This window comes from Heterodontus francisci, chromosome 2, assembly GCF_036365525.1.
Source record: "Heterodontus francisci isolate sHetFra1 chromosome 2, sHetFra1.hap1, whole genome shotgun sequence".
NCBI classification, from domain to species: Eukaryota; Metazoa; Chordata; class Chondrichthyes; order Heterodontiformes; family Heterodontidae; genus Heterodontus; species Heterodontus francisci.
In genome coordinates, this window is record NC_090372.1 from 176,252,125 (window position 1) to 176,278,108 (window position 25,984).

General features: G+C 45.1%; 1 protein-coding gene across 1 annotated transcript in view; it reads left to right on the forward strand.

Annotated features, from left to right (window-relative positions):
- LOC137380120 (phthioceranic/hydroxyphthioceranic acid synthase-like) overlaps positions 1–25,640 on the forward strand; it is a 57,034-nt gene extending 31,394 nt beyond the window's left edge. The window contains exons 7-8 of the mRNA XM_068051798.1: positions 19,582–19,763; positions 19,877–25,640. Coding sequence (XP_067907899.1) covers positions 19,582–19,763; positions 19,877–25,453 — 5,759 coding nt within the window. The 3' untranslated portion in view covers positions 25,454–25,640. The remainder of the gene's footprint in view (positions 1–19,581; positions 19,764–19,876) is intronic.
- The last annotated feature ends 344 nt before the right edge of the window (positions 25,641–25,984 follow it).

Genomic DNA, 25,984 nt, shown 5'->3' on the forward strand with positions numbered 1-25,984 from the left:
CCCATTCTCTGAGTTCCTGACCTTCTCCCCCATTCTCCGAGTTCCTGACCTTCCACACACCTCGAGATCCTGACCTTCTCCCCCATTCCCCGAGTCCTGACCTTCTCCCCCATTCCCCGAGTCCTGACCTTCTCCCCCATTCTCTGAGTACCTGACCTTCCCCCCATTCTCTGAGTTCCTGACCTTCCCCCCATTCTCCGAGTCCTGACCTTCTCCCCCATTCTCTGAGTTCCTGACCTTCTCCCCCATTCTCCGAGTTCCTGACCTTCCACACACCTCGAGATCCTGACCTTCTCCCCCATTCCCCGAGTCCTGACCTTCTCCCCCATTCTCTGAGTTCCTGACCTTCTCCCCCATTCTCCGAGTTCCTGACCTTCCACACACCTCGAGATCCTGACCTTCTCCCCCATTCCCCGAGTCCTGACCTTCCCCCCCATTCTCCGAGTCCTGACCTTCTCCCCCATTCTCCGAGTTCCTGACCTTCCACACACCTCGAGATCCTGACCTTCTCCCCCATTCCCCGAGTCCTGACCTTCCCCCCCATTCCCCGAGTCCTGACCTTCTCCCCCATTCTCTGAGTTCCTGACCTTCTCCCCCATTCTCCGAGTTCCTGACCTTCCACACACCCCGAGATCCTGACCTTCTCCCCCATTCCCCGAGTCCTGACCTTCCCCCCCATTCTCCGAGATCCTGACCTTCTCCTCCATTCTCTGAGTTCCTGACCTTCTCCCCCATTCCCCGAGTCCTGACCTTCTCCTCCATTCTCTGAGTTCCTGACCTTCCCCCCCATTCTCCGAGATCCTGAACTTCCCCCACTTTCCCTGAGTTCCTGACCTTCCACCCACCCCAAGTTCCTGACCTTCCACCCACCCCAAGTTCCTGACTATCTCCCCCTTTCCCCCAGTTCCTGACCTGCCACCCACCCCATGTTCCTGACCTTCTCCCCCATTCTCTGAGTTCCTGACCTTCTCCCCCATTCTCCAAGTTCCTGACCTACTCACCCTTTCCCTGAGTTCCTGGCCTTCTCCCCCTATCCCTGAGTTCTTGACATTCCACCCACCCTAAGTTCCTGACCTTCACCCCCATTCTCCGAGTTCCTGACCTTCTCCCCTTTCCCCGAGTTCCTGACTTTCTCACCCTTTCCCCAAGTTCCTGACCTTCCACACACCTCGAGATCCTGACCTCCCCTTTCCCCGAGTTCCTGACCTTCTCCCCCATTCTGCGAGTTCCTGACCTTCTCCCCTTTTCCCGAGTTCCTGACCTTCTTCCCCATTCTCTGAGTTCCTGACCTTCGTCCCCATTCTCCAAGTTCCTAAACCCTTTACCTGAGTTCCTGGCCTTCTCTCCCTATCCCTGAGGTCCTGACCTTCCACCCTTCCCAAGTTCCTGACCTTCCCCTCCTTTCCCTGAGTTCCTGACCTTCTCCCCCTTTCCCCGAGTTCCTCACCACCTCCCCCATTCTCTGAGTTCCTGACCTTCTCCCCCATTCCCCGAATTCCTGACCTTCCACCCACCCCAAGTTCCTGATCTTCTCTCCCTTTCCTCGAGTTCCTGACCTTCCACCCACCCGACGATCCTGACCTTCTCCCCTTTCCCCGAGTTCCTGGCCTTCTCCCCCATTCTCTGAGTTCCTGACCTTCTCCCCCACTCTCCGCGTTCCTGACCTACTCACCCTTTTCCCGAGTTCCTGAACCTCTCCCCCATTCTCCAAGTTCCTGACCTACTCACCCTTTCCCTGAGTTCCTGGCCTTCTCCCCCTATCCCTGAGTTTTTGACATTCCACCCACCCTAAGTTCCTGACCTTCACCCCCATTCTCCGAGTTCCTGACCTTCACCCTAACCCCGAGTTCCTGACTTTCTCCCCTTTCCCCGAGTTCCTGACCTTCCACCCACCCGACGATCCTGACCTTCTCCCCTTTCCCCGAGTTCCTGACTTTCTCCCCCATTCTCCGAGTTCCTGACCTTCTCCTCCTTTTCTCGAGTTCGACCTTCCACCCACCCCGAGATCCTGACCTCCCCACTCCCCGAGTTCTTGACCTTCTCCCCCATTCCCTGAGTTCCTGACATTCTGGGAGGAAACATGCTTCTGACCGCTGGCACCGGCTCAGTCACAGATGGGGTACACATATGTGGCTATGGCAGGGGGCGGGGGAGGGGCAGGACAGACTTCGGGTTCACATGCTCGGAAGGACGACTGAAACGCCTTGCAATTAATCACTCCACCCGATTTCTGTTTCATAGTTTTACAACAGCACGCATTGTCAAGATTTATCCCATTATGTTTAATGAAGTCACTTAGTGAACAATTAGTGTTTAAATTCAAGATTAACATGAGTTTTGGTTAGTCTATATATCTAGCTCCAGTCACTTTAGTTAAGATTGTGCTTTAAATCAGCTTGAGATAGCTGACTGTGGAAAAGTTCATTCATTCCTAGAAGGTTGACTGCCATGGATCTCCACCTCTGTCTGTCCTGTGCTGTCCCCCTTACACATTCTGCATAGGCCAACTGCATCCAGTTCATTATATCCATCATCCATTTTCTTCTCTGTTTCCCTCTCCTATGTTGTCCATCGATCTTTCCTTCCAATATTTGTCTCTGTCGACCTTATGCTCTAATGATCTGACCAAAGTATTGTATCTTTCTCTCTTTGATGTTATGCACTAACTTCCTCTTTTCTCTAGTCATTTCCAGCACTTCCTCATTAGTCTTTCTGTCTGTGTAGGATATGTGGAACATCCTCCAATGTGTCCACACCTCGAATGCATTCAGCTTATCAATGTCTCTTTATTTGTTGTCCATGTCTCCAAGACAAATAACATAGATGACAAAATGGAGCACCTCAGCATTCTTTTCCTAAGATTCAGGATCAGTTTCTTTGATGTTAACAAGTTCTTCATTCTGACAATGCTGGTCTTGGCTATCTCAATTCTCCTTCAGATCTTACAGTCAGATCTCCCATCATCTGTGATAATCTTCCCAAGGTATGTGAACCTTTTCACTTGTTCCAAGACTTGTCCATTTATTTCAATTTTCACTTCCTGGATTAGGTCCCTGCATATCACCATTGTCCTGGTTTTGTTCGCATTCATTCTTAATCCATATTCTACACTCCTGGAATTCACTTTGTTCACAATTTCCTGTAGAGCCTCTTCTGACTCTGAAATCAGTGCAGTGTCATCTGCGTATCTCAAGTTGTTAATGTTCAACCCACCAATAATGCAACCAGGTAGATGTTCTATGTCTCTGAAGATAGTTTCATTGTACAGGTTGAACAGTTTTGGGGACATAACCCAACCCTGCTGTGCTCCTCTTTTGCTTGGAAAACTGTCTGACAAGCTGCTATCAAGTCTCATCACCACTGATTGCTTCCAATATAAATTCTGAATTGTCCTTTCATCATTTCTATCAATTTCTAGTTTGTTTAAGCACACCATTATTTTCTGACGGGAGACTGGATCAAATGTCTTCTCATAGTCTATAAAGCATATATATGTACTGGTTTTTGTACTTCCAGATATCTTTCAATCACTACTCTCAAGTTAAAGATGCCCTCCCTTGTTCCTTCCTTTGGTCTGAATCCTGACTGACAATCATCTATCTCTGCTTCTATTTCTTTCCAAAATGATTATTAAAATCATTTTCATCACATGGCTCATGAGGCTTATTGGCCTGAGCTCTGAGCATGCTAGGGCTTTGGGTTTCTTTGGGGTCTTAATAAACCTTCCTTAGGGAAGGCAGTGGTGTATTGGTAATGTCCTTGACCTAGTAGTCTGGAAATGCAGGCTAATGCCCTGGGAATGTGGGTTCAAATCTTACCATGGCAATTGGTGGAGTTTAAATTCAATTAAATAAAAAGAGTCTGGAACTGAAAGCTTGTCTCAGTAATGATGCCATGCAACTTTTAAGGTGGCACAGTGGTTAGCACCACAGCCTCTTCTGTACCCTCTCCAAAGCCTCCACGTCCTTCTGGTAGTGTGGCGAACAGAATTGCACGCAATATTCTAAGTGTGGCCTAACTAAAGTTCTGTACAGCTGCACCATGACTTGCCTATTTTTATATTCTATGCCCCAACCGATGAAGGCAAGCATGCCATATGCCTTCTTGACTACCTTATCCACCTGCGTTGCCACTTTCAGTGACCTGTAGACCTGTATGCCCAGATCTCTCTGCCTGTCAATACTCCTAAGGGTTCTGCCATTTACTGTATACCTCCTACCTGCATTAGACCTTCCAAAATGCATTACCTCACATTTGTCCGAATTAAACTCCATCTGCCATTTCTCCGCCCAAGTCTCCAACCAATCTATATCCTGCTGTATTCTCTGACAATCCTCATCACTGTCCGCAACTCCACCAACCTTTGTGTCGTCCGTAAACATACTAATCAGACCAGCTACATTTTCCTCCAAATCATTTATATATACTACAAACAGCAAAGGTCCCAGCACTGATCCCTGTGGAACACCACTAATCACATCCCTCCATTCAGAAAAGCACCCTTCCACTGCTACCCTCTGTCTTCTATGACCGAGCCAGTTCTGTATCCATCTTGCCAGCTCACCTCTGATCCCATGTGACTTCACCTTTTGTATCAGTCTGCCATGAGGGACCTTGTCAAAGGCTTTACTGAAGTCCATATAGACAACATCCACCGCCCTTCCTTCATCAATCATCTTTGTCACTTCCTCAAAAAACTCAATCAAATTAGTGAGACACGACCTCCCCTTCACAAAACCATGCTGCCTCTTGCTAATAAGTCCATTTGTTTCCAAATGGGAGTAAATCATGTCCCGAAGAATCCTCTCTAATAATTTCCCTACCACTGACGTAAGGCTCACCGGCCTATAATTTCCTGGATTATCCTTGCTACCCTTCTTAGACAAAGGAACAACATTGGCTATTCTCCAGCCCTCTGGGACCTCACCTGTAGACAATGAGGATGCAAAGATTTCTGTCAAGGCCCCAGCAATTTCTTCCCTTGCCTCCCTCAGTATTCTGGGGTAGATCCCATCAGGCCCTGGGGACTTATCTACCTTAATGCTTTGCAAGACACCCAACACCTCCTCCTTTTTGAGAATGAGATGACTGAAACTATCTACACTCCCTTCCCTAGGCTCATCATCCACCAAGTCCTTCTCCTTGGTGAATACTGATGCAAAGTATTCATTTAGTACCTCGCTCATTTCCTCTGGCTCCACACATCGATTCCCTTCTCTGTCCTGGAGTGGGCCAACCCTTTCTCTTGTTCTTTATATACGTATAAAAAGCCTTGGGATTTCTCTTAATCCTGTTTGCCCTCCTGACTCCTTGCTTAAGTTCCTTTCTACTGTTTTTATATTCCTCAAGGGATTTGTCTGTTCCTAGCCTTCCAGCCCTTACGAATGCTTCCTTTTTCTTTTTGACGAGGCTCACAATTTCCCACGTTATCCAAGGTTCACGAAACTTGCCAAACTTCTCCTTCTTCCTCACAGGAACATGCTGGTCCTGGATTCTAATCAACTGACGTTTGAAAGACTCCCACATGTCAGATGTTGATTTACACTCAAACAGCCACCCCCAATCTAAATTCTTCAGTTCCTGCCTAATATTGTTATAATTAGCCTTCCCCCAATTTAGCACCTTCACCCGAGGACTACTCTTATCCTTATCCACAAGTACCTTAAAACTTATGGAATTATGGTCAATGTTCCCGAAATGCTCCCCGACTGAAACTTCGACCACCTGGCCTGGCTCATTCCCCAATACCAGGTCCAGTACGGCCCCATCCCTAATTGGACTATCTACATATTATTTCAAGAAGCCCTCCTGGATGCTCCTTACAAATTCTGTCCCATCCAAGCCCCTAACACTCAGTGAATTCCAGTCAATATAGGGGAAGTTAAAATCACCCACCACTACAACCCTGTTACCTTTACATCTTTCCAAAATCTGTCTACATATCTGCTCCTCTACCTCCCGCTGGCTGTTGGGAGGCCTGTAGTAAACCCCCAACATCGTGACTGCACCCTTCCTATTCCTGAGCTCCACCCATATTGTCTCACTGCATGACCCCTCCGAGGTGTTCTCCCGCAGTACAGCTGTGATATTCTCCTTAACCAGTAATGCAACTCCCCCACCCCTTTTACATCCCCCTCTATCCCTCCTGAAGCTTCTAAATCCTGGAACATTTAGCTGCCAATCCTGTCCTTCCCTCAACCAAGTCTCTGTAATAGCAACAACATCATATTTCCAAGTACTAATCCAAGCTCTAAGTTCATCTGCCTTACCTGTTATACTTCTTGCATTGAAACAAATGCACTTCAGACCACCAGTCCCGCTGTTCTCCCCAACATCTCCCTGCCTGCTCTTCCTCTTAGTCTTACTGGCCTTATTTACTAGTTCCCCTTCATTTATTTCACTTGCTGTCCTACTGTTCTGGTTCCCACCCCCTGCCACACTAGTTTAAACCCTCCCGAGTGACGTTAGCAAACCTCGCAGCCAGGATAATTGTGCCCCTCCAGTTTAGATGCAACCCGTCCTTCTTGTACAGGTCCCATCTCTCCCTGAAGAGATCCCAATGGTCCAGATATCTGAAACCCTCCCTTCTACACCAGCTGTTCAGCCACGTGTTTAGCTGCACTATCTTTCTATTTCTAGCCTCACTGGCACGTGGCACAGGGAGTAATCCCGAGATTACAACCCTGGAGGTCCTGTTTTTTAACTTTCTACCTAACTCCCTAAACTCCCCCTGCAGGACCTCATCACTCTTCCTGCTTATGTCGTTGGTACCGATGTGTACCACAACCTCTGGCTGTTCACCCTCCCCCTTCAGAATTCCCCCTGTCCGTTCAGAGACATCCTTGACCCTGGCACCAGGGAGGCAACATACCATCCTGGAGTCTCTTTCACATCCACAAAAGCGCCTATCTGTGCCCCTGACTATAGAGTCCCCTATAACTATTGCTCTTCTGTGCTTTGTCCCTCCCTGCTGAACAACAGTGCCAGCCATGGTGCCACTGCTCTGGCTGCTGCTGTTTTCCCCTGATAGGCCATCCCCCCAACAGTATCCAAAATGGTATACTTGTTAGAGAGGGGGATAGCCACAGGGGATTCCTGCACTGACTGCCTGCCCCTTCTAGCGGTCACCCATCTATCTGCCTGCACCTTGGGTGTAACCACTTCTCTAAAACTCCTGTCTATGATGCTTTCCGCCACCTGCATGCTCCTAAGTGCATCCAGTTGCCGCTCCAGCCGATCCATGCGGTCTGTGAGGAGCTGCAACTGGGTACACTTCCTGCAGATGTAGTCCTCGGAACGCTGGAAGCGTCACGGACTTCCCACATCTCACAGGTGAAGCACTTCACCCCTCTAACTGACATTTCTAGCACTAATTAGTTAATTAATATAAAATAAATATATACTTATTAAATCCTTACTAAATTGTCATAATTAACTATGTGTCAGATTCCTACTATAAATATTAAATGCTAACTAAATACAGTAATCTCCTCCCTCTGGTTTAGTTACTCTATTTATTAGTTAGTTAATTAGTGTTTTAATCAATTTTTACCAATGTTATATTTTCAAATTCAGTACAAATTCCCTACCAGCCAACCAGGTCACAGCTTCCCTGTGACGTCACCTTTTCAGTTTTTTTTCCCACCCGAGGTAACTTACCGCTCTGGAACTCCGCCCTCCGAGTCTGCTCCGAGAATCCCCGAGGTTAACTCCGCCCTCCGAGTCTCCCACTCTCCTGCGAATATAATACTAACCAACTCAATCTCTCCTCATATGTCAGTTCCGCCATTCCAGGAATCAGTTTGTTAAACCTTCACTGCACTCCCTCTCCAGCAAGAACATCCTTCCTCAGATAAGGAGACCAAAACTGCACACAATATTCCAGGTGTGGCCTCACCAAGGCCCTGTATAATTGCAGCAAGACATCCCTGCTCCTGTACTTGAATCCTTTCGCTATGAAGGCCAACATACCATTTGCCTTTTTGACCGCCTGTTGCACCTGCAGGCTTTCCTTCTGTGACTCGTGTACGAGAACACCCAGGTCTCGCTGCATATTCCCTGCTCTCAGTTTATAAACTTTCAGATAATAATCTGCCTTCCTGTTTTTCTACCAAAGTGGATAACCTCACATTCATCCACATTATACTGCATCTGCCATGCATTTGCCCACTCACTCAACTTGTCCAAATCACCCTGAAGCCTCTTTGCATCCTCCTCACAACTCACCTTCCCATCCAGATTTGTGTCATCTGCAAATTTTGAGATATTACATTTAGTTCCGTCATCTAAATCATTAATGTATATTATGAATAGCTGGGGTCCTAGCACCGATCCCTGCGGTACCCCACTAATCACCACCTGCCATTCGGAAAAAGACCCATTTATCCCTACTCTTTGTTTCCTGTCTGCCAACCAATTTTCTATCCATCGCAATACATTACCCCCAATCCCGTGCGCTTTAATTTTATAGGCCAATCTCTTAAGTGGGACTTTGTCAAAAGCCTTCTGAAAGTCCAAATAAACCACATTCACTGGCTCCCCCTCATCAACTCTACTAATTACATCCTTGAAAGAATTATAGTAGATTTGTCAAGCATGCTTTCCCTTTCGAAAATCCATGCTGACTCTGCCCAATTTTACCACTGTTCTCTAAGTGCTCTGCTATAAAATCTTTGACAATGGACTCAAGAATTTTCCCCACTACCGACGTCAGGCTGACTGGTCTATAATTCCCTGCTTGCACTCTACCTCCCTTTTTAAATAGCGGGGTTACATCAGCTACCCTCCAATCTGTAGGAACTGTTTCAGAGTCTATAGAATCTTGGAAGATGACCACCAATGCATCCACTATTTCTAGGGTCACTTCCTTAAGTACTCTGGGATGCATACCATCAGGTCCTGGGGATTTATCGGCCTTCAATCCCATCAATTTCCCCAACACCATTTCTCTACTAATACTGATTTCATTCAGTTCCTCTATCTCACTAAACCCTGTGTTCCCCAATATTTCTGGTATGATATTTGAGTCCTCCTTTGTGAAGACAGAACCAAAGTATGCATTTAGTTGGTCAGCCATTTCTCTATTCCCCATAATAAATTCCCCTATTTCTGACTGTAAGGGACCTACATTTGTCTTCACCAATCTTTTTCTCTTCACATACCTATGGAAACATTTAGTCAGTTTTTATGCTGCCCGCAAGCTTGCTCTTGTACTCTATTTTCCCCTTCTTAATCAATCCCTTGGTTCCCCCTTTGCTGAATTCTAAACTGCTCCCAATCCTCAGGTCTGTTGTTTTTTCTGGCAAATGTATATGCCTCTTCCTTGGATCTAATGCTATCTCTAATTTCCCTTGTAAGCCATGGTTTGGCTAACTTTCCTGTTTTACATTTGCGCTCATCTCATCTTTGGCCTCCTTATCTCGACAGACAATGGGTAAGCGCCTGGAGGTGGTCAGTGGTGTGTGGAGCAGCGCCTGGAGTGGCTATAAAGGCCAATTCTAGAGTGACAGGCTCTTCCACAGGTGCTGCAGAAAAATTTGTTTGTCGGGGCTGTTACACAGTTGGCACTCCCCTTGCGCTTCTGTCTTTTTTCCTGCCAACTGCTAAGTCTCTTCGAATCGCCACACTTTAGCCCCGCCTTTATGGCTGCCTGCCAGCTCTGGCAACTGACTCCCACGACTTGTGATCAATGTCACAGGACTTCATGTCGCATTTGCAGACGTCTTTAAAGCGGAGACATGGACGGCCGGTGGGTCTGATATCAGTGGCGAGCTTGCTGTACAATGTGTCTTTGGGTATCCTGCCATCTTCCATGCGGCTCACATGGCCAAGCCATCTCAAGCGCCACTGACTCAGTAGTGTGTATAAGCTGGGGATGTTGGCCGCCTCGAGGACTTCTGTGTTGGATATACGGTCCTGCCACCTGATGCCAAGTATTCTCCGGAGGCAGCAAAGATGGAATGAATTGAGACGTCGCTCTTGGCTGACATACGTTGTCCAGGCCTCGCTGCCATAGAGCAAGATACTGAGGACACAGGCTTGATACACTCGGACTTTTGTGTTCCATGTCAGTGCACCATTTTCCCACACTCTCTTGGCCAGTCTGGACATAGCAGTGGAGGCCTTTCCCATGCACTTGTTGATTTCTGTATCTAGAGACAGGTTACTGGTGATAGTTGAGCCTAGGTAGGTGAACTCTTGAACCACTTCCAGAGCGTGGTCGCCAATATTGATGGATGGAGCATTTCTGACGTCCTGCCTCATGATGTTTGTTTTCTTGAGGCTGATGGTTAGGCCAAATTCATTGCAGGCAGCCGCAAACCTGTCGATGAGACTCTGCAGACACTCTTCAGTGTGAGATGTTAAAGCAGCATCGTCAGCAAAGAGGAGTTCCCTGATGAGGACTTTCCGTACTTTGGACTTCGCTCTTAGATGGGCAAGGTTGAACAACCTGCCCCCTGATCTTGTGTGGAGGAAAATTCCTTCTTCAGAGGACTTGAACGCATGTGAAAGCAGCAGGGAGAAGAAAATCCCAAAAAGCGTGGGTGCGAGAACACAGCCCTTTTCCACGCCACTCAGGATAGGAAAGGGGTCTGATGAGGAGCCACCATGTTGAATTGTGCCTTTCATATTGTCATGGAATGAGGTACTTAGTAGCTTTGGTGGACATCCAATCTTTTCTAGTAGTCTGAAGAGACCACTTCTGCTGACGAGGTCAAACGCTTTGGTGAGATCAATGAAAGCATTGTAGAGGGGCATCTGTTGTTCGCTGCATTTCTCCTGTATCTGGCGAAGGGAGAACAGCATGTCAATGGTCGATCTCTCTGCACGAAAGCCACACTGTGCCTCAGGGTAGACGCGCTCAGGCAGCTTCTGGAGCCTGTTTGGAGTGATTCGAGCAAAGACTTTCCCCGCTATGCTGTGCAGGGAGATTCCACGGTAGTTGTTGCAGTCACCGCGGTCACCTTTGTTTTTATAGAGGGTGATGATATTGGCATCGCGCATGTCCTGAGGTACTGCTCCCTTGTCCCAGCACAGGCATAGCAGTTCATGTAGTGCTGAGAGTATAGCAGGCTTGGCACTCTTGATTATTTCAGGGGTAATGCTGTCCCTCCCAGGGGCTTTTCCGCTGCCTAGACAGGGATAAACAATTGTTGCAGTTCATCCATGCCCTCTTTAAATGTTTGCCATTGCCTATCCACTGTTATCCCTTTAAGTAACGTTTCCCAATCCATCATAGCCAACTTGCTCCTCATACCTTCGTAGTTTCCTTTACTAAGATTCAGGACCCTTGTCTCAGAATCAACTACGTCACTCTCCATCTTGATGAAGAATTCTATCATATTATGGTCGCTCACCCCAAGGTGTCTCACAACACTGGATTGTCAATTATTCCTCTCTCATTACCCAATACCCAATCTAGGATGGCCTGTTCTCTAGTTGGTTCCTCAATGTATTGGTCCAGAAAACCATCCCGTTTCCACTCCAAGAATTCCTCCTCTACAGTATTGTGACTAATTTGATTTGCCTAATCTATATGCAGATTAAATTCACCCATAATTACAGATGTCCCTTTATCGTATGTGTCTCTAATTTCCTGTTTAATGCCATTCTCAACATCACCACTACAGTTTGGGGGTCTATATACAACCCCCACTAACGGTTTTTCCCCCTTAGTGTTTCTCCTCATACGTCAATCCCTCCATCCCAGGAATCAGCCTAGTAAATCTTCTTTGCAGTCCCTCCATGGCAAGAACATCCTTCCTCAGATAAGGAGACCAAAAAGGCACACAATACTCCAGATGTGGTCTCATCAAGGTCCTTTATAACTGCAGTAAGACATCCTTGCTCCTGTACTCAAATTTTCTTGCAATGAAGGCCAACATACCATTCGCCTTCCTAACTCCTTGCTGTACCTGAATGCCTGCTTTCACTGTCTGGTGTACAAGCACACCCAGGTCTCATTGCACTTCCCCCCCTTCCCAATCTATCACCATTCAGATAATAATCTGCCTTTCTGTTTTCACGACCAAAGTGGATAACCTCACATTTATCAACGTTATACTGCATCTGCCATGCATTTGCCCACTCACCCAACTTGTCCAAATCACATTGGAGCCTCCTTGCATCCTCCTCACAGCTCACATTCCCCCACAGCTTTGTGTTGTCTGCAAACTTGGAAATGTTACATTTAGTTCCCTCACCCAAGTCATTAATATATATTATGAATAGCTGGGGCCCAAGCACTGATCCCTGCGGTACCCCACGAGACGCTGCCTGCCAGCCGGAAAAAGACCCCGATATTCCTACTCTCTGTTTCCCGTCTGTCAACCAATTCTCAATCCATGCCAGTATATTACCCCCAATCCATGTGCTTTAATCTTGCACACTAACCTCTTATGTGGGACCTTATCAAAAGCCTTCTGAAAATCCAAGTACACCACATCCACTGGTTCTCCCTTGTCTATTGTACTAGGTACATCCTCTGAAAACTCCAGTAGATTTGTCAAGCATGATTTCCCTTTTGTAAACTCATCCTGACTTTGTCCAATCCTGGAACTCCCTTCCTCACAGCACTGTGGGTGTATCTATCCCACATGGACTGCAGTGGTTCAAGAAGGCAGCTCACCACCAGCTTTTCAAGGGAAATTAGGGTTGGGAAATAAATGCTGGCCTCGCCAACGACGCCACATCCCATGAATGAATAAAAAAAGCTCTTCAGACCACCATGGCTGGATCCTGGGGGACAAGGGGGATCCTCTGCAGTTATGGCTTCTGACTCCTGTACACAACCCCAACACACAGACAGAGGTCACATATAACGACTGTCACATGACTACAAGAGCCATCATCGAGGAGGCCATTGACCTGCTGAAGATGAGGTTTAGATTCCTCAGTAGATCTGGGGGAGCACTGCAATACATACCCGCAAGGGTACCCTGCATCATTGTCTTCTGCTGCACATTGCACAACCTGGCACTCCAGAGGGGAGTAGCACTGGAGCCCGAGAAAGACACTGAGTGAGCTGAATCCTCAAAGGAGGAGGGTGAGCATGAGATGCCTCGACAGGTGCCTGTCGATAAGGATGGCATTCGGTGGGGGGCAGTGGTGGGGGATAGCAGTTGTGGCCAGGCCACAGGCCACTGACAGATGTAGCAGGGAGATTCATAACCCTCTGGCCTGCAGACATTTCACTTGAGGACAAGTGAAGAGGCATGCTGAGCCAAGAATTTCTCTCCCAGAGGCATCCTTGCTGACCTAGCAGCAGAGACCCTCTGCATTCCTGTGTGCCTGTGACCAGTATGTGTTAAGACCTTCATCAAAACAGGTGTCACGTGTCCCTCACCTTTTACAGACCAGACAGTCATTGAATTTAACATCTGGCTAATGTCCACTATTGCATTGAAATAACAATACAATTCATTAGAGGTTGCATTTTACCAATTTTAACTTTCATCACACATTACACACATTTCAAAGTTACAAAACAATATCACCCGGTGAGCTCCAAGTGCTAGTCCATGCACGCTTGCGGTAACTTCTACGGGTGCCCCTGCCTCCCCACCGCCACCGTGCCTGGAATTGATATGGAGGCAGGCTGCTGCCTTTCTTGCTCAGGTGCATTAGAGGTCTGTGTCCTCGGGGTGCCTGAGCCCTACTGGTGCCCAGTACATTTAGGGCCACCTCCATCTGTGCAGGGGCCACCTCAGTAATCAGAGCAGGATCCAGCAAGTGTGTCACCATCGGGGCTGAGGATCTGTCTTCAGCTGTGGAAATGCCCTGAGAGGAGCCGCATTGCCTGAAGCTTGCCCCCCACCCCCCTCCTCCCCCCGCCCTCTGAGACCTCACATTTATTCTTGTGGTTGCCTGGAGAGGTTGAGCTCCTGGCAACAGGGAGCTGCATGGCTGGCCCATCTCGCCCATGCATCGCTCCATTGACCTCATGGATGAGGATATGCTCTGGATGTCTGTTCACAATCCCTGCCTCCACTCAGTGCTAAGCTCCGTGTGTCTCTCCATGAGAGTTTCCACTCTCTCAATGGAAGATGTCATACATTCACATGCCAGAGATATGGACCCAATCATGCCATTGATGGACTTCTCCATCGTATGTGCATCAGACTTTAATGCCTCTGGAAATTCCGACAGATCTTCACACATTTGATGCATCAGCTGGAGCCCCTGTTGCTTTGCTGATGACCCCTGAGGCTTGCCATCTGCATGGAGCTGTGCATTGGTGGGCCTCTCCTCAAACCTCAGAGGGGACGTGCCTGCAGCCGACACTGCCTCCGCTACCTCCTCCTGCGTGTCTGTGAAGTGCACACCAAATTGTGCCATAGAGTCATAGAGTTATACAGCACAGAAACAGGTCCTTCGGCACATCGTGTCTGTGCCGGCCATCAAGCACCTAACTATTCTAATCCCATTTTCTAGCATTTGGCCTATAGCCTTGTATGCTATGGCGTTTCAAGTGCTCATCTAAATACTTCTTAAATGATGTGAGGGTTCCTGCCTCTACCACCTCTTCAGGCAGTGCATTCCAGATTCCAGCCACCCTCTGAGTGAAAAAGATCTTTCCTCAAATTCCCTCTAAACCTCCCGCCCCTTACCTTAAATCTATGCCCCCTGATTATTGACCCCTCCGCTAACGGAAAAAGTTTCTTCCTACTTAACCTATCAAAGCCCCTCATAATTTTGTATACCTCACTCATGTCCCCCCTCAGCCTTCTCTGCTCTAAGGAAAACAACGCTAGCCTATCCAGTCTCTCTTCATAGCTGAAATGTTCCAGCCCAGGCAACATCCTAGTGAATCTCCTCTGCGCCCTCTCCAGTGCAATCATATCCTTCCTATAGTGTGGTGCCCAGAACTGTGCACAGTACTCCAGCTGTGGACTAACTAGCGTTTTATACAGCTCCATCATAACCTCCCTGCTTTTATATTCTATGCCTCGGCTAATAAAGGCAAGTAGCCCATATGCCTTCCTAACCACCTTATGTACCTGTGCTGCTGCCTTCAGTGATCTATTGACAAGTACACCAAGGTCCCTCTGACCCTCTGTACTTCCTAGGGTCCTACCATCTATTGTATATTCCCTTGCCTTGTTAGTCCTCCCAAAATGCATCACCTCACACTTCTCAGGATTAAATTCCATTTGCCACTGTTCTGTCCATCTTACCAGCCCATCTATATCATCCTGCAATCTAAAGCTTTCCTCCTCCCTATTTATGACACCACCAATTTTCATGTCATCTGCAAACTTACTGATCAGACTTCCTATATTTATGTCTAAATCATTAATGTATACTACAAACAGCAAGGGTCCCAGTACCGATCCCTGTGGTACCCACTGGTCACAGGCCTTGCAAAAGCAACCCTCAACCATCACCCTCTGCCTCCTGCCACTAAGCCAATTTTTGATCCAATTTGCCAAATTGCCCTGGATCCCATGGGCTCTTACCTTCTTAACCAATCTCCCATGTGGGACCTTATCCAAAGTCTTACTGAAGTCCATGTAGACTACATCAACTGCTTTACCCTCATTTACACATCTAGTCATCTCCTCGAAAAATTCAATCAAGTTAGTTAGACATGATCTCCCCCTGACAAAGCCATGCTGACTATCCCTGATTAATCCCTGCCTCACCAAGTGGAGATTAATCCTGTCCCTCAGAATTTTTTCCAATAGTTTCCCAACCACTGATGTTAGACTCATTGGCCTGTATTTACCTGGTTTATCCCTGCTACCCTTCTTGAATAATGGTACCACATTCGCTATCCTCCAATCCTCTGGTACCTCTCCTGTGGCCAGAGGGTATTTGAAAATTTGTGTCAGAGCCTCTGCTATCTCCTCCCTTGCTTCACATAACAACCTGGGATACATCTCATCTGAGCTTGGGGATTTATCCACTTTAAGCCCACTAAAACAGCTAATACTTCCTCCCTTTCAATGCTAATATGTTCAAATATACCACAATCCCCCTCCCTGATCTCTACACCTACAGCGTCCTTCTCCATAGTGAACACAGTTGAAAAGTAATCATTTAAAACCTCACCTATGTCGTCCGGCTTCACACACAGATTGCCACTTTGGTCCCTAATGGGCCCTACTCTTTCCCTGGTTATCCTCTTGCCCATAATATACTTATAAAATGCCTTAGGATTTTCCTTTATCTTGCCCACCAACGTTTTTTCATGTCCCCTCTTCGCTGTCCTAATTACTTTTTAAAGTACACCGCCCCCCCCCCACCCCCTACACTTACTATACTCCTCTAGTGTCTCCGTGGTTTTCAGCGCTCTGAATCTGCCATAAGCCTCCTTTTTGTTCCCTTATCCAATCCTCTATATGTCTTGACATCCAGGGTTCTCTGGACTTGTTGGTCCTACCCTTAACCTTAACGGGTACATGTTGGCTCTGAACTCTCACTATTTCCTCTTTGAATGATTCCCACTGGTCTGATGTAGACTTTCCAACAAGTAGCTGCTGCCAGTCCACTTTGACCAGATCCTGCTTTATCATATTGAAATCGGACTTCCTCCAATTCAGTACCTTTATTTCCAGTCCATCTTTGTCTTTTTCTATAACTACCTTAAATCTTAGAGTTATGGTCGCTATCCCCGAAATACTCCCCCACTGACACTTCTACCACTTGTCCGGCTTCATTCCCTAGGATTAGGTCCAGTACTGCCCCTTCTCTTGTAGGACTTTCTATGTACTGGCTCAAAAAACTCTCCTGTATGTATTTTAAGAATTCCGCCCCCTTTAAGCCTTTTGCACTAAGACCATCCCAGTTGATATTGGGGAAAGTTGAACTCCCCTACTATTATTTTTACACCTCTCTGAGATTTGCCTACATATCTGCTCCTCTATCTCTCCCTGACTGTTTGGAGGCCTGTAGTACACTCCCAGCCAAGTGATTGCCCCCTTTTTGTTTTTAAGTTCTACCTGTATGGCCTCATTTGAGGAACCTTCTAAGATATCATCCCTCCTTACTGCAGTAATTGACTCCTTGATCAACAGTGCAATGCCACCTCCTCTTTTACACCCCCTCCCCTGTCTCGCCTGAAGATTCTATACCCTGGAATATTGAGCTGCCAGTCATGCCCCTCCCTCAACCATGTCTCTGTGATAGCAATAATATCATAATCCCATGTGCTAATCAATGCCCTCAATTCATCTGAATTACTAGTAAGACTTCTTGCATTAAAATAGATGCAATCCAGCCTTGCATTTTTCCCTTGTGCCTTAACAGGTCTATATTTGCTCTGCCTTCCAGACTGACTCAGTTTCTCTTCTATATTTGACTGTGTATCACCCTCTACTGTACCTCCACTCTATATCCCATCCCCCTGCCAAATTAGTTTCAACACCCCCCCCATCCTAACAGCATTAGCAAACCTCCCAGCAGGGATGTTGGTCCCATTCCGGTTCAGGTGCAACCCGTCCAACTTGTACAGGTCCCACCTTTGCCAGAAACAGACCCAGTGATCCAGGAAACTAAAGCCCTCCCTCCTGCACCATCTCCTCAGCTACGCTCATCTGCTCTATCTTCCTATTCCTATACTCACTAGCACCTGGCACCGGGGGTAATCCAGAGATTGCAATCTTTGAGGTCCTGCTTTTTAATCTGCTACCTAGCTCCCTAAATTCTTGTTGCAGGACCTCCTCTCTCTTTCTACCTATGTCGTTGGTACCAATGTGTTCCATGACCTCTGACTGTTCACCCTCCCCCTTCAGAATATCCTGCAGCCGCACCGTGACATCCTTGACCCTAGCACCAGGGAGGCAACATGCCACGCACTCTACATGAGCATCAGAGCCACTGACATGAGTGTTTTTGCACTGGTGGAGGTTGTGCAGGAATGAAGTGATGAGTGTCTTCACAAGGCATTGCATCCTGCGGACTTTTAGGTGTAGCTGCATCCCTGGTCTGTCCCTCATCTGCTGCTGGACCTGATGGAGAGAAAATATTAAAGTGAAACATGTGGTTCTTCAACTGAGGCCTCTCGCTTCCCCTTGATCAGGAGCTTCCCAGTGGCAGTAAAGTTCCCACATGCCAGGCTTGATGTAGGGATTGTTGAATGCAACCACATCTTTACACACTCTCCAAACCCTTCACACCTGGGCGGCACAGTGGCGCAGTGGTTAGCACCGCAGCCTCACAGCTCCAGCGACCCGGGTTCAATTCTGGGTACTGCCTGTGTGGAGTTTGCAAGTTCTCCCTGTGTCTGCGTGGGTTTCCTCCGGTTGCTCCGGTTTCTTCCCACATGCCAAAGACTTGCAGGTTGATCGGTAAATTGGCCATTATAAAATTGTCCCTAGTATAGGTAGGTGGTAGGGAAATATAGGGACAGGTGGGGAATATGGTAGAAATATGGAATTAGTGTAGGATTAGTATAAATGGGTGGTTGATGGTCGGCACAGACTCGGTGGGCCGAAGGGCCTGTTTCAGTGCTGTATCTCTAAACTAAACTAAACTAAACCTGCTTCACCCTCAGTGGCAGGCTGACCTGCAGTGATCCATCCGATCTGCATGGTGTCCTCCTCCATCGGTGTCAACACGATGATAAAAGCAACTCCACCTCTGGTCTGTTGGCGCTTCCTGGCATTCTGAATGCTCTTCTCCTGCAAGCACGAACATAGGCAATGTCAGGACTGTCTCATGGTACCCTTGTGCTGGCCACTGCCAACGTGCAGTACAGAGCTGATGGGATGACATGATGTGACCATGCAGCCACCTCGATGCAGCATTCACCCAGTCCTGAGCATGGGTCTTGAGTGCATGACAACTGGATGCCTCATTGTTAACAATAATGCCTGGTGTTGCTCCATGCATGAGTTTACCACAGGGCCTCACACATCATGGTCGCTCTTCAATTACTACTGGGCTTCCATTTGCCAAATGTAAACACCACTTACCTTTTCAGAATGCACTGGATCCAGGTTCTAGCAACAATACCTTTGTTGCTTATGACGTCTGCCACTTCTAGCCATGCCTTCTTGGTTGCACTTGCTGGCCTCCTCCTCCCGAATTCCCCCCTAAATGTTTAACTGGTAATATTAGCAACTCTAATGTCGAGATCCAGATATAATATTTGACTGCAATAATTTGGTAAGGAAGTAGCTTGTGTTAAATAGAAGTCCCTAACTTCTAGATTTTTTAAAGGATCAAATGTTTATTTATTAGGAAATTTAGCAGAGTAGTTCAGGGAGACAGAGAAATACTGGTCTTATAAAAGTTGAAGTGTTTCGGTTTCATTATGGTTGCACTCACCGATTGAGCTTTTCTGGGAATCAATGCATTATTACAAATCTATAAATATAATCTTTTTGCTTTCTCTTAAAACAATATACTGCTTGAAATGTAACCACTTACATTAGGAAATACATGAATCATTAGATGTAGGTTACTATTAACACCACAGAAATAACTAAAAACATTAAGCCATGCCCTGGCATTTTACAGATATTGCTTTTAGCTGCACCTATGTTTGTTGTATCTATATTTGTACTACAAAGTACTATTATCAAGCCCAGTTTTGTCCACCCAGACATGGTTCAAACTCCTATTTTCATGTTTCAGGTGATTGTGAGTTGGCAGTTTGTGGGGGAGTGAGCTGTATCATTGAACCACGCATCAACGTAACACTTAGCAAAGCAAAAATGATATCTCCAGATGGAATGAGCAAGCCATTTTCCAGCAATGCTAATGGATATGGAAGAGGAGAAGGTTGTGGAATTCTTGTGTTGAAGAAGCTAGTAAAGGTAAGGCATAATTATCACACATCCTTCTCTCCAGAATAGCCACTTAAATATTAATGTTTATTCCAATATCTTTCCTATAATATAATAGCCATATTTATTAACCCTGTTAACAGGCACAGAAGGACCATGATCATATTTGGGGAGTTATAGTCTGTAGTGCAGTCAATCAGGACGGCAGGACAGTCACACCCATCACCAGGCCTTCACAAATGCAGCAAGAAGAACTGTTGAGAAGTATTTACCCCAAAAATGTTGACCCATCACAGATTCAGTACATGGAGGCTCATGGAACTGGAACACCAGCTGGTGATCCTACAGAAGCAGCCAGCATATCAAATATCATTGGGAAATCCAGGCATTCAAACTCACCTCCACTTATTATGGGTTCTGTCAAAGGAAACATTGGTCACACAGAGTCAGCTGCAGGAGCAGCAGGTTTAATTAAAGTTCTCCTCATGATGTACCATGGAAAAATTGTACCATCACTCCACTACTCTGAGGAGAATTCAAGCATCAATGCAAAAGCTTTGAATCTACATATTCCAACTAGTGTGAAGAAATGGGAAGAAGGTTGGGCAAAAGAGAAGATAGCAGGGATCAGCTCATTTGGATTTGGGGGAACAAATGCTCACGTAGTAGTAAGGCAGTGCAAGCAGGATTCTGTTTATAACTGTGTACAAAAACCGTTAGAAATATTTGTGCTTTCTGCTGCCTCCCAGAATTCTGTTAGAATGATGATAAAAGATACAAGTCACCAAATAAGGGAAAGTGATGACTTAGTATTCCAGAACCTGGCATATACATCTACATGCAGAAGAAGCCACAAAAATAACAGATATAGAAAGGCATTTGTGGCATCTTCTCTCAGTCATCTACAGCATCAGCTTAAAGCAGCCACAGATACTGAAGTGACTCAGATAAAAAAAGGGGTAAAGCTAATATTTGTATTTTGTGGCAATGGCGTTTTATATCAAGGTATGTGCAAACAGCTTATAGAAAAAGAAGCAAATTTCAGGACACAAATAGAGGAGATAGAACGAATGCTCAAACCATACGCAGACATCAAATTACTAGATTTAATTCAAAATGACTGCAATGACTTCACAAAACCAGACATAGCACAGCCGCTGCTATTTGCCATTCAGGTGGCAATCGTGTCTCTTTTGAAGTTTTGGGGAGTACAGCCTGATGTTATCATTGGCCATTCAGTTGGGGAAGTTGCTGCAGCACATTGTGCTGGGATACTTTCGTTACAAGATGCTATAAAGGTGCTTTACCACCGAAGTGCATTACAGTCAAGAGTAACAGGAGGGAGGATGTTGGTGGTAAGCAATTTACCTGTGTCAACAGTGTCAGACAAGCTTGATTCATATTCAGGGAGACTGTGCATTGCTGCATTCAATAGTCCCTTATCCTGTACAGTGTCAGGTGACTCCAATGCAATAGACAAACTGTACACAGAATTATCCAGTTCATTCGGTGACAAAAATATATTCCTTCATATTTTAGATGTTCCAGCAGCATATCACAGTCACTTGATGGAACCAATTTTAAGGCAGGTAGAAGAGAACATAGGAAATTTAGAGAAACATGAAACAGAGATAAAAGTATTTTCCACTGTTACTGGACAGTTGGTTTCAAGGAATGACTATGTCACAGGCAAATATTGGGCCAGAAATATTCGCAATCCTGTTGCGTTTGAACAAGCCATAAGAACTGCTGTTGTTGAGGTGAAAAGTGCTGTGTTTGTAGAAATAGGGCCAAGAAGAGCCTTACAAAGATACATCAAAGAAATAGTAGGGAATGAGGCTCTGGTTTTTCCTGCAGGACAGCCAGATAGAGATTATGAAACACTGCTTTTAGTTTTATCAAAACTGTTTGAACTAGGGTACAATCCTAACTGGCAAAATATGTATGTAGAACGTGAGACTGCTCCAACATTATATCCTTGCTATAAGTTTGATTGTACTAAGCTTCAAATCAATTTTGAAGACTTGAGGCAAGGTAATGAAAATGTTGCATCTACCACTCACCCCCTCCTCTCCAGTTCAAGCAAAGAGGGCAAGGAATACAGTTACAACCTAACACCAACAACAGCGCCATATGTATTGGAACACAAAAACAACAACATACCTATATTACCTGGTTCCATTCATGTGGAACTTGGGTTAGCATCTGTCATGGCAAGTATTAAGCCAAAGATACCTCTCAGTTTGTGCCAAATCAGTATTACTTTTCTAAGTCCCTGTATTGTGCAACCAAACTCAACTGAGCTCAAGGTACAGCTCAACATCAAAGATAAAGTGACCAGGTTTATTGTTTTGACATCTACTGCCAGTTATGCAAAGGGAGAGGTTCATCGAGGAAAGGAATGTACTGTTGAAGAAACTATTATCGCTGTTGGGCATATTTTGCAAAGGACCAAAGAAAGGGTAAAGTCAGAAGACATCTATGAAGCGCTCTCCTCTTTAGGTTTCCAGTATGGTTCTGTTTTCAGACACCTTGGAGATGTGTTCTGTGGAGACGAATTAAAGGAAGCTATAACATGCATTAAGGTACCAGACGAGATTGCGTTGCAGATGCATGAATACTATATTCATCCAGTCATTTTAGATTATTATTTGCAAATGACTGCCGTGTTAGCAATGAAAATATCAAACTCTAGGACAGGGTTCCCAACACACATAGGGAGTTTGACACTATGCCGACCTATGCAGCAAGAAATGATGATGTATATGAGAACATGTAATAGTGCTGCAGAATTTTTTGAGGTCTCGGGGGGGTTTACAGATAAAAAAGGAGCACTCATTGCAGAACTAAAAAATGTCAGAATTACATTTCTTAGCCAACAAAATTCCACAGGACTCAATAACTTTTTCTACCAAAATAACTGGGAGGAAATTGTTCACCTTCCCAAAGGTATAGATCATGCGGCTGCCTCCAAATCATTGGTATTTGCAGATAACTATGGAATTGCTAATAGTCTTCAAAGGTACCTGCACAATCAGTCGTCATATATTCCTTACCAGGAACCTAAGACATTAATGGGCACAGAAATTACACAGATTCTAAGCCAGCACAATATAAATGATTTGAACAGCTTTGATGAAGTGTTATTCTTGTGGGGGATGCAAAATTTAACTGACCAGAACAGCAAAGCAGTGGTGGAGCATGTCAGCAGCTGCTGCGAGATTTATCGTCAAATCCTTCAATTGGTTCAAGGGAAAAAATCCACCAAGTCTATCAGAACAATCACATACAGGACATCAGAAAAAACAGTGGATCAAATCACTCCAGGCTTTGCCTTATGGGGTATGACCAGATCATGTGCTGCAGAAATTCAAGACATTAATTTTCACCTGATTGACATCAGCTCTGTCATTGCTACAGATATTACAGCATTAGCAAATGCAATTAGCCTGCCTCCTAATTACCCAGAAGTAATGATTAGGCTTGGAAAGATTTATACTTCCCATGTCACACGAATGCATGATAACATTTCTGACCAATTTATCAGAATGGTTCCTTATTCTGGTTTTGGAAATGTTACTTTCCAGACTATGGATCCCTACAAAGTTGTGAAATTCCATGCAAAGCCACAAGAAGGCAACATGAATGAACTCACAAAACAAACTGTACATATTAAAATTGATAACATTTGCATCCATTCGTCAGATTACTTTCCAGTCAGTGTCGCAGCTATGAACTTTGGACGGGCAATGTACTGGAACAAAACTTTGACAGAAGGGCACAAACTACTTGCTCTAGACTTCAGTGGTACAGTCACAGCGGTCAGCAGTGATGTAAAGACCTGCAAAGTAGGAGATCATGTTGTTGCATGTTATCCAGTTGCCGCATTTTCAACAGTTAGCCTTCCTGCATCTGTTTGTTACAAAAGCAGTAAGATTCCATTGCTGAAGCAGACACCATGTCTTTCATACTTTATACTCGCATGGGAAATACTCCATAACATTTTGCCTAGAGCTAAATATCACAAATGCTTGACAATTGTTTCCATGGCACCAGAATCATGTTTGGGTAAAGTGTTGTCTTTGGCAGCTACTGAGTTGGGTTGGAGAGTTCAAACTGCACTTAATGATTTCTCACATGCTTCCATTCATTCTGATGCATTGCTTTTCCTGCCACCTATTAAGACATCCGTAGTTGCAAATTACGTCAACAGCTCTTCTGCTAGACATGTCATTGTTCTCTTTGACAACAACCAGGTGCTTGACACTTCTCAAACCATTCCTGGTTGTGAAAAGGACAATGTTTATATTCAGGTTTTGCAGGTAGCTAACATATTTCAGAAGGGATATCTTAAGAAATCTGCACATGATGTTTATCAATGGATGAAATCAATGCATTTAAAAAGGAAACAGCTAGATTTGCCAAAGACTAACTTTCAGCAAATGATCTCTGAGGTGGATGAATGCATGGAGGAATCATACTTCACCTGCAAAGCTATCTCAATTGTAGACCTGAAGAGCACACATGCAACAGATAGTAGGATGTCAGAGATACAAGTGTATCACAGTCAAAAACAACTTTTTAGAAGTGATGCTGCATATATAGTGACAGGGGGACTTTCAGGGCTTGGCTTTCAGACAGTAAGTTTCATTGCCAAACATGGTGGTGGATATGTCTTAATTCTGTCAAGGAGCAGTCCATCAAATGAGAAGCAGAAAGAATTTGGAAATCTATGGAATCAGTTTGGGACCCATGTAGTTAGCATACCCTGTGACATTTCAGTGCTGTCAGATGTTGAGAAAGCAATCAATGTTTTTTTTCACTCCTTTCCAAAGATTGCAATTAAAGGAGTGTTTCACAGTGCAGTTGTATTACATGATGGCCTTCTTCAAACTCTAAATAAATCACTGTTTGAAAAGGTTCTGAGTCCCAAAATTGCAGGAGTCCTGAATCTTCACTGTACAACACAATCTCTCCAGCTGGACTACTTTGTATGCCACTCATCAATTTCATCATTTATTGGAAATACTGGCCAGTCAAACTATTCTGCAGCAAACTCGTTTCTTGACTCCTTTATCCACTATAGGAGAAACCTAGGGTTTGTAGGGCAATCTTTAAACTGGGGTGCGCTAAACCTCGGCCTGTTACTCAATAAGGAAAACACCCAAAGATTTCTGGAATCAAAGGGGATAATGATTATGGAAATTTCAGAAATTACTCGATGCCTTGAACACTGCTTGGTATTGAACAATCCACAACAAGCTGTATGTAAATTTAATTTCTCAGCTTTACATAGAAATGTTATCTCTGAAAATCCATCTCTCAGAGCCCGATTTTTTTCACTGGTACAGGGTGAAATCAGTAATACACAGCTCAATCAAGAGCAAGTTTTATCTAGTAATTCAGCAATGCTACCTGAGCAGTATGTCATTGCATTGTTGTCTGAAGTCAGCAATGCTGATCCTGCAGAGTTTACGAAAGAAACATATCTTTCCAGCGTTGGCCTTGATTCCATGCTAAGTATAACAGTACAGAATCGTATTTATCAGGAAAAAAACATCAACTTGCCACTGGTAACATTTCTTGATCCAAAGACAACAATAGGTACTGTGGTGTCACTGCTTGAAGCGAAAAATGTTTTCCAACCATATTTTGGAGAAACAACTCTGCCACTGAACACATCTTTGAGTGATACACTTGAGGAATATACCCAGTTCTAAAATGATTAGTCACATATGTGGAAAATAGTCTTGCCGATGGTTACCCCACAGTTCCCCAAACATACTATAAGTGATTCTAACAGATACACAGCTTATAGATTCTGAATGCTATTTCATTCAAATAATGATTTGAACTTCATAGTGTAATACAAATACTTTAAGTTGCTATGGTACCTAATTCAGCCTAACATATTCTATGAATCAGAAAAGACTTGCTGGCATATTGCCCAATGCAAAATTATTAATTTGGGGCATGTTAGATCAATTATTATTTCTTAGTGAACATGCCTCTTCCATTGTTATCTATTTGTATTAGAGGAATTTTAACAGAATGTAACAACACTTGGAATTCTGTATAGATTTTTTATACATCTGTGTTGCAAAAGAATGCTTACAACTAATGAGGACTCTCCAGATAAATCACTCACTTGCAGTCCCTGTGAATAAGTATGACTACATGATGTGACAGTATATTTCAAACTTTTTCTATTAAGATGTTCTAGTCTGTAATGCAATATGTTTTTAATATAA